This window comes from Amphibalanus amphitrite, unplaced genomic scaffold (genome assembly GCF_019059575.1).
Source record: "Amphibalanus amphitrite isolate SeventyFive unplaced genomic scaffold, NRLGWU_Aamphi_draft 000858F_arrow, whole genome shotgun sequence".
NCBI classification, from domain to species: domain Eukaryota; kingdom Metazoa; phylum Arthropoda; class Thecostraca; order Balanomorpha; family Balanidae; genus Amphibalanus; species Amphibalanus amphitrite.
The window spans coordinates 88952-106637 of NW_024882352.1; the positions used below are offsets into that span (position 1 = coordinate 88952).

General features: G+C 51.9%; 1 protein-coding gene across 6 annotated transcripts in view; it reads right to left on the reverse strand.

Moving 5' to 3' along the window:
- Positions 1 to 17686, reverse strand: part of LOC122367207 (uncharacterized protein ZK1073.1-like) — a 78155-nt gene that overhangs the window by 47103 nt on the left and 13366 nt on the right. For 2 of the 6 annotated variants that reach the window (XM_043340115.1, XM_043340112.1), the window contains exon 2: positions 7275 to 7405. In XM_043340115.1, coding sequence (XP_043196050.1) covers positions 7275 to 7382 — 108 coding nt within the window. In that variant the 5' untranslated portion in view covers positions 7383 to 7405. Of the gene's footprint in view, positions 1 to 7274; positions 7406 to 14643; positions 14891 to 17686 lie in introns of those variants that run through there. The other 4 variants (XM_043340110.1, XM_043340111.1, XM_043340114.1 and 1 more) reach the window with 4 other exon arrangements.

The window sequence follows — 17686 nt, forward strand, 5'->3', positions numbered from 1 at the left end:
TGTGCGTAAACACGTGCGTAGGAGCGAGGCGAGAGCATGCACAGACGTTACTGCATCCACGACTGCGTCATGCATATTCGAGGTGCTTCAATGCGTGCTTGTGTGATAAGTAGGTACGTCTTAAAAAGTACGGACTGGGTACTCCGAAACCTTCCAACGGACCGACATGAAACATCTACCGTCGCTCCAATGAGGATGCCCAGAACGACTGGTCGTCGGTGGGCCTCGGGCGAACCACAGCTGTAAACGGTGGGGTCTATCCCAGTGTCCCGCGGCCTCGGGACCTTGTTCGGGTCAGATTGGCGAAACAGCCGACAGCCCGCCCACAGAACCGAACGGGTTACACTACAGACTGGACGGCGAGGGTGGGGTTCCTCAGTTTCCCTATAACATATTAGACCAGGGAATGGCTCCTGGTTTTGACAAGCTCTGAAATACGAGGATTGACGGAGCGGAGATAGATGGCTTTATCAATCACCAGCGAAACTCACTGGTCATTTCCAAAGTAGGGCAGATCATCAAATTTTGCAATGTGCATTACATAGCCATGCATGCAGGCCTACAGGAAGAAAAGAATGCTGAGAATTTCCAAACGCATTTGGAATCACATCCGACCAAAGTATCTTTCATGAGAGTGATAAATCTGGCCAGCCATTGAGCCCGGGCCGCTGGGCTGGACGGCCCTGCGGTGACCTCCACTCGGAGCGCCGCCCGATCGGTCCAGCGGAGTCTCCTCCTCTCTCCCGTGTCCCCTCCTCTGCTCTGTTTGCAGAGTAACGCAGCGTGGAGCGCCCTCTGCCCCGCTCCGGCCCTCCTGCCGGCCGCCAGGGGGCGGTCGTCGGTCCTCGGCTCTGTCCCGGAGGACACCGATCGGCGGCGGGTCACAGAAGCGGAGTTTCACCAGTCGTCCGCCAGGGGACTCCCCAGGACAGCCAGCGGCGCTCAGAGCACATCGGAGCGAGGGACGGTGGTAACCGGACAAAAGATCGTAAAGCAGAAGATCGTATGGCAGAAGATCGTAGGCAGTTGATCGTATGCAAAATATCGTAATGGATAAAGATCGTACGACATAATGCTCGTATGGACAAAAGATCGTATTCGCTAAAGATCGTCAAGGAAAAATGATCGTACGCCAAATGATCGTATGAGATAGAGATCGTACAGTCAAAATATGGTATTCACATGGTGCAGCCCAACTCCAGCGCATACAAAGCTTATCAATTTCTGTGTTCGCGTGGTAAGTGGCCGTCGTAAGCTCGACCATACATTGATGTTATTTCAGAGCTTAGATGGCTCAATGACACCTAAAAGCAACGCGTTGTATATGTGCCGAATAAATGAATGTATGTGCTGCCGTTTTCATGTACCTATTTGAAGTGAATACAACTAAACCCATGTTCCCCCCCCCCCACACCCCCCAACCCCCACCGCCTGGAAGGTTAAAATGTTGCTTAAGCGGCTGAAGTAAACGGCGTTAAAAATACTTTTTCCTTCGCACTGTTACATTTTCATATTGAATCGTCATCGCTTTACGAGTCATCAACAGATGTTTATCGCGTTATCACTATCGAAGTCGCAATTCTCCTAGTTATAGGATCCTAGTTTCAATCCAATCCTAGTTATAGGAGTCATTGTTATCGAAGGCCGGTTAAAGATGTCAATTGTCCATCATTGGTTCGAAATCGCCCCAGTAATTACCGAGTTACTGAAATGGGAACAAATTTGGCACCTCTTCTTTTTGTATTTTGCACGTGCATTGGGGGTCACACATATAGATCAAGGGCATCCGACCTTTGGTAGAAGGGATGCAGCTACCCTATAAAAATTACCGCAAGACAATCGCTCAAGCCGCTGCTGAGAAAAAATCATTACTTTTGCAAAACTGCTTGAACACCATTGACTTCTCACGTGGCACGTGCCACGACGGCCACTGAGATGTATCAAAAGTAGTCAATTACGGGGAAGAAGGGATGGGGCTACCCAGCAAAAAAGACCGCAGGCGAATCGGTTCAGCGGTTGCTGAGATATAAGCCTCTCAAAAGCGTTACAGGCCGGGCCGCTCATACTGAGATTTTCCCGTTATATTCAAAAGACTTCGCTTCGCTCGCTGCGCTCGCTCGCTCGTAACAACACTATTCTATACGATTATTTACTTTACGAACGTAACGTTACGATCTTTTGTCGAACGATCTTTTACAACATACGATCTTTATCTTACGATCATTTTCCTACGATCTTTTTTGTACGATCCATTGCTTTACGATCTTTTGCTTACGATCATTGGTCGTACGATCTTTTGCGACATACGATATTTATCTTACGATCATTTTCCTACGATCTTTTTCATACGATCAATTGCTTTACGATCTTTTGCTTACGATCTGTTGTCGTACGATCTTTTACAACATACGATCTTTATCTTACGATCATTTTCGTAGGTACGATCTTTTGCATGCGATCAATTGCTTTACGATTCTTTGCTTACGATCTTTTTACCGTACGATCTTTTACAACATACGATCTTTATCTTACGATCATTTTCGTACGATCTTTTTCCATACGATCTTTTGTCTTACGATCTTTTGTCACGTAATCGAGGGACGGTTACCTACTTGTAACATTTAGCCTTCTCCCTCGGTACGGTTGACGCACTGAAAGATATTTTCACCAAAAAAGATAATACTTCAACAGGCAAGAAGTATCCTTGGCCTGTTAGAGGGATGGAACAGATAAGTAGCAAATATTCCATTTCGGTAGGCTGCATAATGCATAGCATATTGCATATATGGGCCGATTTAGGTAAACGGTTTTCCCATGGCCGAAATTCAGGTATAATTCACATTCCGCATGAAAACGTTAATGATCAGGCGCTTGACGCTTGGCCAACCTTACACTTTCAACGTACCCGGTGGGACTGGCAGTTAAATTCCCTGACCTGTCACTCACCGACCCCCGGGCCAGTGGCCGCTCACAGCGATGGGTCCGTGCGTGGAGCCGATAGGTCAGCCCCGGGCCGCGGGGTCACGTCCCATTCAGTCGATACTGGATGACTCCAGTCCCAGCTGCCACGCCTCTGGCCTGGCCGGCAGGCAGGCGCCAGTGGCTGGCCGGTCTATTTTGGCCGCCGGGCCGTCTGCTGCGGCCGGAGGCGACGGCCAACTCGTGCAGCGACGGGCACGGCGCAACATGACGTGTCGCTGCCACCGGGGGTCGCGGCGGCACCGGTACAGGTACAGGTGGGACGAGGCTCGGCCGAGACACAGGTACAGGGCGGAGAGACAGCGGCGAGAACGGGGACCTCAGGGGAGACACAGGATCAGATCGACGGACACAATGGACACTGAATAAGCCATTGTCCACCTGAATCCGTTTAGTATTCGAAGGAATTGAAGAGGGGATGAGACCTTTGACATAAATCGTAGAGCGCTGATGCTCTTCGGGCATATATTGATCAGTCCAGTGCTCGATACTCTGATGAGATGATAGCTTTGGAACACCGAGAGTTCGAGAGCAGCCGAGGAATCCATCGACAGTGGAAGCCAGGACCGGCTGAGAATTAATGTAGGCGGGTAGAAATAACCACATTTAGTGCATCTGACAGAATTATGGAGACAGGAATAGATCACTTAGACCGTTTGGCAGATAAAAGTGGTATGAATCACCCTCCGGACAGCACACTGCGTGCTCACCGTTATGTTAGGGCGCTATTAACCCCTCCGCCTGCCCTCCTCCCTCACGGCTGCAGTAGCATCCGACGCTGCCAGCCGGCCGGCCAGAGATAGGCCGCGACATTAACCCACACGCCGCCGTGCCAGCCGAGCCGCCAAACGGCGCCACCAGACGCCAATAAACCTCTCCGGAAACGACAGACACCACACCTGCTGGACCGCACACAACGGGCCGCGTCCTCCCCAACTGAGTGCGGCCCGAGCTCGGCCGAGCGGGTCGCTGCTACTCGTATGTACCCATGGACCTGGTTGGTGTAATTCTGGACAGAATCCCAGCTGTGTTGTTCAGAGCCGCACTCTGTGCAACTTTGGCTTCCTCCGCGGCTCCGCGGGCCAGGGTCGATCGGCCTGATTCTACCGAAGGCTCTGTTCATGCTGCTCAAAACGCCGCGGGCGTACGGCCGGGCCAATCGAGACGGCCTCTGATAGTCCGCCGAGTTCGCCCGGTCGATTGTCGATCGGCGCACACCCTCCACCCCGTCCGCCGCCGGCCCCGGCGGAGATCACTCACTGTCCTCGCACACCCTCCTCCCCGTCCGCCGGCCCCGACGGAGCTCACTCACTGTCCTCGCACACCCTCCTCCCCGTCCGCCGGCCCCGAGGGAGCTCACTCACTGTCCTCGCACACCCTCCTCCCCGAACGCCGGCCCCGACGGAGCTCACTCACTGTCCTCGCACACCCACCCTCCTCCCCGACCGCCGGCCCCGGCGGAGATCACTGTCCTCTGCAGCAGCGAGGCAGCTCAGTGCGACTGTAATGACGGATTACCACGGAAAATGCAGACAATAACTGAAATATCCCCCAACAAAGACAACTCATCATTTCTGGAGGCCGGAGCGTCGAGCGCCGGCCCGGAGCGGGGGCGGGTCGCTAATGAGACGCCGGGTCGCGGCGCACCGCACCGCACCGGGTCGGATCACCCCTCCGGAGAGCAGAGCTCAGACAGCCGGGCCGGTCCGGCGCGGCTCCATTAGCGCAGCCGCCGCGCCGGCGACAGTCGACCCGGTCCCAATTACCGGCCACACGGGTCGTCCGGCGCGCCGCAGAGAGCCGCCCGCCCGAGCAGCTGACGAGCGGCGGCGGCACGGTCCGTGACACACAATACTCCGGCGACAGGCGGAATCATGGCGGGGTGTCAGTGTCGGTACATGAAATATGCACGACATGGGACCGCACATACCGATAATATGCATGCAATGAGGTAATGTGTCCTCCAAATATAGATCCTGTTATGTCGTTAAGTAACTTGAGAGCGGTATCAAGGTTTTGCTGATACCAGCGCTGAGAAGGTAATGACGTTATTGATTAAACCCGCACCTCTCGTCTGTATTCCTTTGCAGGGCAGCCCCGGCACGGTAGACGGCCCTGGTGAGACCGGCTGGCCTCCACAGGTAGTCTGCATCCACTGGGGCGCCGCGGGCAGCCCTCTGAGGCACCGAGAGGAGCTCCGAGAACAACAGGCCGCCGGCCACTCCGCCTCTGAATGAGCCGGTGGCACGTGCTGGGAGCGGGCGGAGAAATCCCCGGAAAGCACAGACACCGGGTGATGGGTATGGACAAACTCCTACTAACGTAACGGTAACCAGCGGGTAGTGGCTAATTCATCTCCATGCATCATATATGGCATCGTGCCGCACTCAGCCCCAGATCAGAATCTCCCCGTTGCTGCATTCGACTGGCGAATGCCAGACAGCAATTTGATCACCGGATCAGAATATCGCCCGATCACGAGATAACCGGATCACGAGACCATCAGAACATCAGGTCCGATATCCAGTTAACTCTTTCGTACCACCGCAGACGAGCAGTGAGCCGTCTCAGAAACTTGATAATGACTGCCGAACCAAAGGTCGGCGTCGTCGGTCCCACCACCGACTCGTGTACAACTCCATCAGCCAAATGACGCAGGTACGACCACTGATTACCCCGGCACTGCCGGCGCTCGGCGCCGGAGGGGGAGGGGAAGGGAGCGCTCTCCGCCGTCCCCGTCCCTCTGTCTGGCCGAGAGAGAGAGAGAGAGAGAGAGAGAGAGAGAGAGAGAGAGAGAGAGAGAGAGAGAGAGAGAGAGAGAGGAGAGGAGAGGAGAGGAGAGGAGAGGAGAGGAGAGGAGAGGAGAGGAGAGGAGAGGAGAGGAGAGGAGAGGAGAGGAGAGGAGAGGGAGGGAGGGAGGGAGAGAGGGAAGAGAGAGCCGCGAGTTTCGGGTGCCTGCCTCTGGCGGTAGCGGCAGTCCGTGCCTCTGGCTCTGGCCTCCAGCGGTCCATTCCGTGATTCGAGGCTGCATGGCCGTGCCCGGAGAGAGGCGCCCGGTGCCAGGGGAGACTGGTCCGGCCTCTCAGCAGACGCCGGGCACGTAACCGCAGTGGCGGCGGCGCCGGAGCCCAGCGGAAAGACGAGCTGAATCTGAATTACGGTCCATCAACAATTCACGGCATGATTGTTTTAGAGCAGGAACCTCTCTCGGTAGTTTAGGAACAATGACGAAATGGCCTGCAACGCTCACCAGCGACTTATCAATGTCAAAAAAGCAGATATATAAAGGCCAAACAGCAGCCGAATCGCTGATGCTGGACATTTTCAGGGCCGCTCAGATGCATACTGCGACTGTTTGCGTCCACTGCATATAAACACTGCCCGGCTCGGCCACCGGCAAAACACCACCATAAAGCTCAGATTCTGATGTATGTACAGCAGGGCAGTCAGAGCAGGCTCCGCGGTCCAGTCTGCAGCCGCAGGGACGGCGGCCCTTAGATCCCGGTAACATCACACCAGCCGAGCTGGTAAAACACCGCAGCCGCAGACAATCACTGTCGGCCTTTGAGCCGCGATCGCAGCTCCCTAAGCTGAGGCGTGCTAATCTAGAGCGAACACTGAACCGAATCGCTCCTATATTAGACGAGCCAGTCCCTGTACATGCAGGGACTGTATGTACTATAGATGCAATAACACCATAGGAGTAGTAGGCCGGAGAATATTTATCTGACTGTTTCTGGTGCCTCCAGCGCGTCTGAATGCAGGGGTGGGTGTTGACATGTTCACCAGCTAACAGAAATAGCTCACAGCGCATGGGTGACGGCTCCCGCCATCCGCCGAGGCGTGGTGCCTGCCCCGTTCAGCTCCCGCCATCCGGCCCCACAGCTCGCGGCGACCTGCATTGTTATTTCAGCAGCGGCCGATCGGACAGGTTTTTGTGCACGGTACGGAGTGGGCTGTGCCGCCGCGGCGGGGGCGGGTTTTTGCGCAGGTGGTCGGGAACTCAGTGCAGTGAGCAGGTACGGCTGCAAGGAGACCAGATCCCCGACCGAGCGACGGCCCACGCCGACCGAACTGGACCGGCCCACCGCCGGAGCTGAGGGAGCTCTGGAGCCGCTAAGGGAACCGTGTTCCAACTGAAGTAGAGATAAGCGCTGCGAGTAAGCCTCGGCCTGGCCCGCCCGAAGCTGATGGGAGCTCTGAGGGTCGCTAGGACGCAGAGGGCAACCCTGTGACCATATGTAGCAGCTGCTGTGGCTGAGGCTGGGGCCCGCCGAGGGGAGCTCTGTACTCACCATTTCCTCCACCCAGACGGGGTCCGACGAGTACTGGCGGGATAGGGAGCGTGTCTTGAGCGGCGGCGGCCGGCCGGCCGGCGGACGCGCTCCGTCCGACTCCGACATGGTCGCTCACTGAGCTCCAACGGCTGCAGGACGGAGAGACAGACAGAGACGCGTCAGTCACAGCTGCAGTCACTGACCACAGTCACAGTCACAGACTCAGTCACAGGCACCGACACTGTGTACTGTGTAGTAATAGGTAATTCCGGCAGGGAAAAATAGACTAATCACTCACAGTGCCAATCACAGCCCAGGCACTAAAACTGCTTTATAAGCTGGAGAATCAGCTGACACACCATGGCAGCACGTCAATTTAATGCGCATTCCAACTGCGCTCTTCCCATGCCCGGGGCCAACGAAAGCCCACAGGAAGCTCTACGAGCTGCATAAGTTCAATGTATCGATCGGGGTCCGTGTGACGTCGGTCGCTGTCCATTTTCGCAGAGCGGATCAGCAGCGCGGACCGCGGCGGCTCAGCCGCAGACTTGTGGGTGCTCCCCTCACCCCCACTCCCTGTCTGGCTGGCCCCTCCCCTGTGACCGGTCAGCGCACTGACTCCCCCGCCCAGTCCTAGGATCCTCCACTCAACCAGCCATCCCTCGACACAGTCACTGTTCCGTTTATTCTGTTTTGTAGCTCGCAGCCTATCGGTTTTCTATTCTGGAATATCTGCTGACTGGTTTTATCGAGCCGTTGTCAGATTTATGCTCATTGGGAGCGCGGTGGGCGGCCGGCCGGCGGCTGGGACGCTCCAATGGCCGCTCGGCAGAAGGTAATGTCCATGTCGACATACCGATACTGAACATCGGCCGGTGTTTGTGGGTGCTCGGAGATGACTCTGGGGAGTCGCGGCCTCAGCTCCAGCCCGTCTGTATAACTGCAGGCTGGGAGTGTTGTCCATCTAAAGGTGCCCCTGTCCGCGCCGTTCCCACTGACAGAGCCTGGCTATTTCGACTGCCGGGTACATCAGCCGCAGCACGGCATACCAGCATACCAGCTCTGTAATGTAAATATGGTGCAGCACTGCGCAAAAGCCATCGAGCTGAGCCAGCGCCACAATTTACCCCCATTCAGGGCTGCTAACTATTGCATCAAATATGTGAAGAGTCATTGAACTTTTCCTCGAATAAACAAAATCAAAGCCATAAGTTATACAAGGTTTCGTCAAATCGAGGGCTTACAGTCGAAACCTCACCGTAATTATAACCTTTGGCTGTGATTTAGTTCAAGGAAAAGGTCAATGATTCACATATTCACATATTCATGCTCGCTATGTTCCTCGCAAAAACACTTCACAGTTCACACCACTTACTCTTGTAATACCCTGCTCGGCACACCGATCAGTTCTGTGCGAGAGACTGTATTGTCCCATATAACTGGTACGACATGAACGGCAGGACCTTACGAAAAGCGTCAGCCTGAGCACCTACCTCGGCTCATATCGAGCTGATGGATAAGGAAGCGAGGCGGTGCCTGTATTACAGCATATTTACGTCTGGACAACGAGTTGCGTTGGAGAGGCCGGAAATAGTGGCGATTTCAGGACCGCAAGAATGGACCGTCATTGGAATGATTCTTTTTTAAACCGTGCACTGTTTTCGGCGGGAATTCAATAGTTACTACAAACTATTTTGTAATTACGTTTCCATCAAGAATGAATGCCATCAGGGCTAAATTTTTGATACTATTGCATTTTGTCAAGAAGCATATAGTGCTGTTATATTGCAGTTTTAGCGCGTTTGTTACAAAATATGAAGCGAATAAGCGTCAGTGTAATTCAATTTATTAAATATTTTGCTTTGTGTATTCCAAAAGGAGAGGGAACTATTTCATTTGTGCCTTCATGTCAGAATTGAAGGTGGATCATTAAATTTTCAACGCAGTTTACAAACAAGCATTTGGTCTTTCTCGTTTATATGGGCGCAAAATGACCTTTGCTGTCCACGCGCCCTAAAGCCCCAATAAACAAACAAAAGCAGTGGCTAAGAAAAGGTTGATCAATCCTGAAGTTCAGTCATCTTACCTCAACTTGGCAGCAAGATCCGCTAAGGACAGAGGATATATTGTATACATGTCCTGTAAATCAAAACAAGCATTTGGTCTTTCTCGTATTTAAGCAGTGGCTAAGAAAAGGTTGATCAATCCTGAAGTTCAGTCATCATACCTCAACTTGGCAGCAAGATCCCCCAAGGACAGAGGATATATTGTAAACCTGTCCTGTTAATCAAAACATTTTTGTGCCTTCAAAGGCTTAAGTTATCTGTGGTGTGTTCGGAGTTAGGCTATATGGCCGTTTTTGTTGTATGTTTATGTGGAGATTGAATATAACTGTGAGTTGTGACCCTGTGCTTGTTTGTATACTTACGGTCAAACAGGGAACAGCACATTCACATAACATACCTACTCTACTCTAACTCACCTAACACCTAACTGTTCTAACTCATAGCTGTACCCTGCAGGATCTGTACAGGGTGTCCCATAAGTTCGTTCTCACATTATATTTGCATGTGAAACAGAGTACATTGCGTTTTGATATATTTGTGACCCCTCAATGTGCTCCCCATTTAATAGGCAAACACATGAACACATGCTGCGGCATGCCAACCGGCATGTTTGGCTGCATAGCAGGCTTAAAGTTAACCCAGACTGACTTGACATGCGCCGTGAGCTCCTCGAGGCTGGAACAGCGCTACGCTTCGACGAGCCTAATTTTCAGCATAACCAACAAATTTTTATGAAATTTTGATCCGATGAGGTGCCTGGCATGTGGTCTTGCCACAAACGCCTGTCACAGTCTCCTTGCACCGCTTTTAAGCTTTGCTTGACCTGTGCACTGATGCACTGTTTTGCCTGAAGATGGGCCTACGACCTCTCGGATGCCATTTTCTCCTCTATAAATGTGTTCATACTCGCGGTTCGAGTTCAGCTTGAGGGTTGAACCTCCTCCTAGATATTCTTGGGAAAGTATTATGCTTCCCAAAGCTGTTTCTGGGACACCAATCGCAACCTGGTCAGCGTCTGGACGCCTATAACCCCACAATACCGTGACCTTGGCCTTTCGCATAGGAACATAACGGGACGAAACGGAGGCCTCCTCCTTCGCCCTTATGGAGTTGTTTTCGGGTTTGGACGGGTGTTTCGTCTCGAACGTGGACTAGTTAGTCCAGATGACCTGGTTGATGTCCTCAGCCCTTTAGTGTTTTTAGCCTCAGGCATAACGAAACTCATGTTTGGCCATTTTAAGACGTTTTTGACTGTTTTGAGCCCTCCGGTAAGCAAAGCTTAAGTCACCTTGAGTTATGTACCCCGAAAGAACACTCTTAGACAGCTGGTAATCCATTCTGAATAGTCTGCTTACCAACTTTCTAACCCTTTGACCTTTTTGATGGCCACTTTGGCGCCACACAGTTTTGGCCACATGGCTCACTCCTGAGCGCTGACAAAAAAAGAGGATAAACTTGCAATAATTGACTCCCGACAAATCATCGGTGTCACTTGCTGACTGTGCGTCCAGTTAGCGATGGACATTGTCTACAGACTGGTAGGCCTCAATCACCCTCAATCGTCGCGAATGGTCACGTGCTGACTAAATACTGAGACGTACCCGTATTGGAGACCTCTATGTTGCGGCGTTAGTCGTCTGTGTAGGAAACGGGCTCTCTAGCAAAAACTATTTTGTCTACAGAAATTAGTTACTGTGGAGCAAATTTCTACCAGCCATGGCAACCACGTAAGCTCAGTAACGAACCAATTTCAGCGTGCCTTTAAGCAAGAGAGCCTAAAAACGTAAAATTTAGGTGAGAACGAACTTATGGGACACCCTGTACTTGTTCATGTCTCGAGCATTAACAAAGCACTAAAGTAGCTTAGTAATCATTTCCCACATTTTCTAAGCATCTAACATGACATTCAGCAGTGCAGAGCAGCTTCAGAGAAGAAACACTTTAAATGCACAGACTCACACCAGCCACCCAATGAGCCAGTTCCTCAGTTGACTGTTTCCCTGGACACAGCTTGGCAATGTGAGCTAACTTTTGGCAAGTTGAAGGTTAGCAGGTAAGATTGAGTTAGGGTGAGTACCTACCTATAACTGGGTGCTACTGCCATGCAGGTCTTGGGTAGGCTGCAAATATGTGTGATGATTGAGGTTAGGTCAGCTGTCAGGTTAGTTAGGCTCAGGTATGCTCATTGCTCAGGTCACATTTTTATGGACATTTGGCAAATTAAAAAACTTAACAATCTGATCTAAGCTAACCCAACTAAACATACACAACTACTGACTATAGGAACTGAGCACCTACCTACTTGTGCCTACATCTCATACCATGTCAAAGAAGAGTTCCTTGGTGGAAGATTACCCTCAGTACTTTTTATCCCAGCCCTGTGAAGAAAACTAATACTTCTAAGCTCTGAGTCACTGCTGGCCATCCACAGGAAGAAACGCTGAGACTGAGAGCTTTGCCATTGTATATTGGACCAATAATGACTATCACGAATGACTATGAACACATAATATGATCACATCGTTGCATGGATTGTCACATTGACAATTTTACTACAATCCTTTTTTAAAGAAACACAGTGATGATGATTAACATCAAAATCAACATAAAGTGGATTTAGTGATCCAAGCTTTCTCCTCCAGTAGCAATGGAATGATCGCATGTTTCATTTGCCAGACACTGAGTACCTGATGCACATTACAATCTGCATAGCATCTAAGCATAGTAAAACTGCCCAAGTCCATTCATTCTAGATTTTAACTTGATAGTTAGCACTAATTTATCTTGCTGTTGTAAGTTATCATTCAATATTCATACAAATACATCAATATGTGCTCATCAGTCAACATTTTCTGTCCTGCTCAGCGTGCTCTTCACTTCTTCAGTATTGCTCCAAGGTCTGCAATATTATAGCTTGTTTTTGGACAATAAGCTCTTTTAATTTTACTTTTTCTTGCTGATATATGAGCCCGATCAACTTGCGTTTATCAACCAAAATTTCATAACTTGTTCAACTTGATATTGATATTGCTCAGTAGTCAGGACCTCTGTCAGCTTCCTGGATACTTCAGATTGTTTTCAGTCAACATGCTTCTTAAATATGATATAAGTCAATCTTAAGGGATTCAAAACATCCAACAAAACGACGTACAAGAGCAAGAAAACCACCAGATAAACTAAAAAATGGCCTTGGAACAGAGCCAAGTTGTGTGTGCTCCATTTGTTTGTTTACAATGATTGTAGTGCTGATGTATTTTTAGGACTCTGAACGTCGGCTAAAAAAAAATGAAACGTTTTTACAAAAGTTGTAAGACAAGTAATATTTACCTAAAAGAACTAAAATATTCAAAAGCCAAACACAATGAAATACATGAATCGGAACGAAAAAGTAACCCAAAAATCCAGCCTAATCACCGGCTCCTAAAACTGCAACACAATCAGCACTTTTCCCCGCAACTCGTTGTCCAGACGTAAATATGCTGTATTACATCTCTACAGAGTCAAACCAGCACCTTTAGTCCACCCAGCGAGGTAAACCAGCGGTTTCATTACACCCTTTCGAGGTAAACCAGCGGTTTCATTACACCCCTTCAAGTTAACCCTCGCCCGCACATGGGGGGGGGGTTGCCACCCCCCCCCCCCACCCAGGCAGTCTTTCTGCTCTGCACTCAACATTTTTAGAGCTAGAAGGCTGATTTTTCGTATAGCTGCTCGTCTATCCTTTCTTGATGTCCACTGAAAATTTCAAGTTTCTGTGATTTTTGGTTTCGGAGATATGACCTTGTTTTTCAGGTCATGTCATGACCCAAATGGCCAATTCTCAACATCTTGCGTTTGCCATGGGCCTTGTGAGCTTTTGACACCCTGATTTCGGCCTTTTTTGCCAGTCTTACCTCCCACCTATCATGGAACATGTTGTTCGACGATGTACAGGGGTCAAGGTCAGGGTCAAGGTCAACCTAGGTCATCTAAGATAATTGCGTTTTAGGCAAGCTGAACTTACTTTTTGTGAAGTTTTTTGACTGCATTTTTGGTAAAAGCTTCTCAGATCATGATTTCATGTGATATGGACCCAAAAACAATCGGTGCACACATCAGTATACACACAGACACACACAGACATACAAACACATATAATTGACCTTGACCTAACTTGACCTGAAATGACCTCAGCAGCAAAATTATAGTCGGATAGTGTGACAAAGAGGTTCTAGCTGGCTTGGCACCAGAAAACAGCATCGTCATCGGTATTTGATAAGCAGCGCACTTGATATCCAACGGTGACCCAAAACAGCAACATTTTTTAGTTTGACCTGACCTGGAAGGTCAATGACTGACCTGAGAAGGTAAAACTGGGTATCATTGGATTCGTCTCTTCCCAAAGAATCTTTTTGGTGTTACTGCTAAGCTCTATCTCCAACAGGAACGAAATGGCGCGGGGGGGGGTGGCAACCACCCCCCCCCCTCCCCATGTGCGTTCTAGGATGGGAAAATGGCATGTGCGGGCGAGGGTTAAGCCAGCGACCTATACATCCATTAAAGCCAAGCTGGCGGCCAGCACCTTTATTTCACCCCTCCGAGCTAAGCCAGCGGTCAGCGCCTTTACTTTACCCCTCCAACTATACGCCAGCACCGTGATAATAGATTACGCCCCTCCGAGGTGAGCCAGCGCCTTTACTAGGCATACCCCTCCGAGTCAGGTCAACTTGCCAACAGTAAGCGCCTGCCATAAAATGTAAAACAGATGCACACGTATAGCAAATCATTCCAGCCTGTTGATAGGCTGGGTCATAAATTCCCCAAATGGTAGTACGCAACTTACCTACAAACACAAAAGAGAGTATAGCAGACTCCCTTAACTCAGTCAAGCAGCCAGTATAGTGCAGAAATCACTTCGACCAAAAAGGATGTTAGGACCGAAGGGGAAGCAGCACATGAACAAACAATGGCCAAGCAGTGACACACAATGGAATGCAGGCAGCACCTGATCAACACAAAAACGTGGAGAGAAGTCATGCAGGGTACGACTACGCCATACCTAACCATTAACCGTGAAGTCAAACGGCTCAAACGACCACAACAGTAGTCCACGGATGACTTTATTTGTCAATGCCAAGGGTTGTGTACCGTGCGAACTGCGCCTGAAGTTGAACCCAAAAAGTCCAATCTAATTGACAAAATATTGCACAAGTTAAGCACGTCAACGGTCAAGCTGGCATTCCTGATATCGTAGCATATGTTAGCTGATAAGAGCTGAACACATGTTTTGATAGCCTCGCGCCGTTTGCTGCATCAGGCGCCCATCTCCGTGCGCCACTCACTAGGTATCACGTGCGGCCGCGGCGCGGTTCCTCCTCTGTTCCCCGGTGCGCCTTCCTCTCTCCTCTCGCGCTCCGTCCCCGGCAGCTCTCGAGCGCGCGTCACACCCGACCAACGTCCCCGACTCCACTAACGACGCTCGCGCCAGAAATACCGCGCGCCACTGCACTGCACCGATCGCCGCCGCGGCGCGCCCGCCAACTGAGCGGGCCGCGCGCGCCACCCCTTCCCGCGCGCCGGTCTGGCTGACCGCCGCCGGCGCCGGCCCTGCGTGATCGCGCCGATCGGAGACCACGTCCACCACCCGACGGCAGCCGCCCTGCCCTGGCTTTGCGCCACGCACCAGACGCACACGGAGCCGCGTCCCCGCCGGCGCGGCGGCGAAGCTGAGGACGGGGCGACGTCCCTCCATCCGCCGGACCCCGTCCCCACCGGTCCCTCCATCTGCCGGCCCCCGCCCCTACCGGTCGCCGCCCCCTGGTCCCTTCGTCCGCCGGACCCCGCCCCCACTGTTCCCGCCCGGCCCCTCCATCCGCCGGACCCCGCCCCCACCGGTCCCGCCGTCCTCAGGCCCCCGCCCCCACTGGTCCATCCGCCGATTCCAGCGCCCGTACACTGCGGGGCTTCACTGTGCCTGGCTGCATGCCGGCCGCAGCCGACCAGACGGCAATATTTCTTTCACCGAGCCGCCAGGGAAAGCTGGGGAAGGTGATACGTTTAAAGAAACAAAGATTAAGATTTGATCCTGCATTGCGCTTTCCAAGATTCCAAACATGCCAGCATCGAGCAAAGCCATTGAGTGAAGGGCCAGCTATCGAGTTTATTCCCCTTTTGATAACGATTCCACAGCAAGGGAGATCCTTTGTCACAAGTTGGGCGGTAGTAGGTGGACAGTGGTCACTGGGGACCAGTCGTTCTTGTAATGACGATGGAATAACGCGGAAGGTAATCGAGTTACTTTGACCCGGGATTGGTCCTAATGCCCGGGTCGGTATGTACGTGGTCGGAGCCGTATAGGTCGGGAGCAGGGTCGTGGTATGTACCCCCTCCCCCCCCCCCACCTGACGGAGGGGCAGCCACGATCGATTGACGGAGTGTTTTTATCGGAGAGGTGATACGGTCCTGGTGCTGCCGAGGGGAGGGCGGCGAGACGACCTACAGCGGGGGGGGGGGGGGCGCAACGATACCACGGGGTCAATAAGACCGCATCAGGAGACACACAAGCACCACGGGACAAGCACTGATGCGCAGCTTGATGCTAAGGTACTGGGGGGGGGGGGGGCAAATAGCGACATCAGGGGACAAACACCGTCAGGGTATGCATACCGACACTATGAAGAGTTACCTACCGACACGGGGAACATGCATCGATAATAAGGATAAAGCGGCAATGGCACACAGCATCTACTGTTATCGGTTGTTAGGTACTGTCCCCAGATTCCTACTGGTTTTTACTGTCCCCTGTTCACTCCCGCTTCACTGCCTTCTGTTTACTTCTGTTTTGAGTGTTCTTTGTTCCCGTTCCTCCGCTACTGGGCTGCAGGTATGCCTGATTGATGGCATTACTGGCCGCTCAATATGCCGTGATCGCGCCATGCTCAGTTCGCACTGCACAGTGAACGGATGACGCCGTCCGGTGGCGTCACAGCCGGCCGATTAGGTGACCGGGCGGCGCGGCCGGCGGGGCGGCGTCAGCCCGGACCGCCGGCACAGGGGTCAGGCAGCAGACGGGCGGGTTCGGTGATACAGTCCGCTGTGCCGGCCGACACCTCCGACCGCATCGGCACCGCATCCTGAGGTAATGGAGCGCACGGGACTGCAGGGCGACATTATCTTATTCCGGGATAATTGTGGGCTGGTTTTGGTCTTAGTCAAAAGTTGCCCGCGCAGGGTTCTTGCTTGATTAGGGGATATTTGTGGTTTAGTTTTGGATTTTTTTTTTCAGTTGAACTGTCGTTCGGTTGTGGGATACCTATTTCGTATTCAGCAAAACATGTGCACTGCTCAGGGCTCAACTGATCGGTCTCACGAGTAGCATGTTTAGGTGCCGGTAACAAACCACAAGAATAAACTGTTCTTGACACAAGAGATCCAGAGATAAAAAGACGGTTACGGCTAGATCACAGCAATACATCAGAACCAAAAACCCGAAGCACGTCCCTCCTACCTCCTGATAACCTTATCAACATTCGCCTATAGACCAATCAGCCACCAAATAATAAAAATCAGTCAAAAGTCAAAACAGAGTTCATCTACAATGGCAGAACACCTACGTGCAGGGACGACACGTCATGCATTTTATCTCAAACTACACCACTGAGCCTGCCACTGAGCGGCAAAATGTGTGACAGTCCTGTAAAAAAAGCTCGCCGGCTGCCATGGCGCCTATGACGGCGCAGAGCTGACATTGATTGGTCTGTTTGGGCCGGCTGTGTCCAAGGCTAGTAAATTGCGCCGTGAGCGTTGCACCGTGCACTGTGCAGTGTGCATTGCCGGTGCCCCGGGCGGGTCGCCGGTCCGTGTCACACGACCCCGCGCCGCTGACACGGCAGCCGGCGCCGCCGGGGAGGGGGGTGGGGTGGACCGAACTCTGAGCACTAAGCAGAGTGCGTCCAGACCAGACGACACCCGAGAACGACGCGCCGACGTTACTGCTCCAGCCGCCATTGTCTCACAGCATGACGGTCGAACCCGGGTCAATTTGCCGTGGAGCAGAAATACGAGAGCACAGCCATCCAACATTTTTTCTTTATAATTATGTAGGCATTCATATGTGCTTCCTTTGAACTAGCAGAAGAAAACAATGACCTTATTCCGCCAAGTCATTACTGAAATTCACCACTACAAGGGGAATTACGTCTTATGACACGTCAATTATGGCTCCATGGACGGTGTGCCTAAATCCGTTCATTACCACATTCCTTAATCCTCTTGCAGGTGCAGGTGTCTCGGCCCGTACCGACGCGTCGCCGTGTGTTCGTCTGTTCCAGCTCTCCCGTCACTCTCCCGTCAGTAATGGCGGGAGCCGGCGGTAGCCTCTCGGTA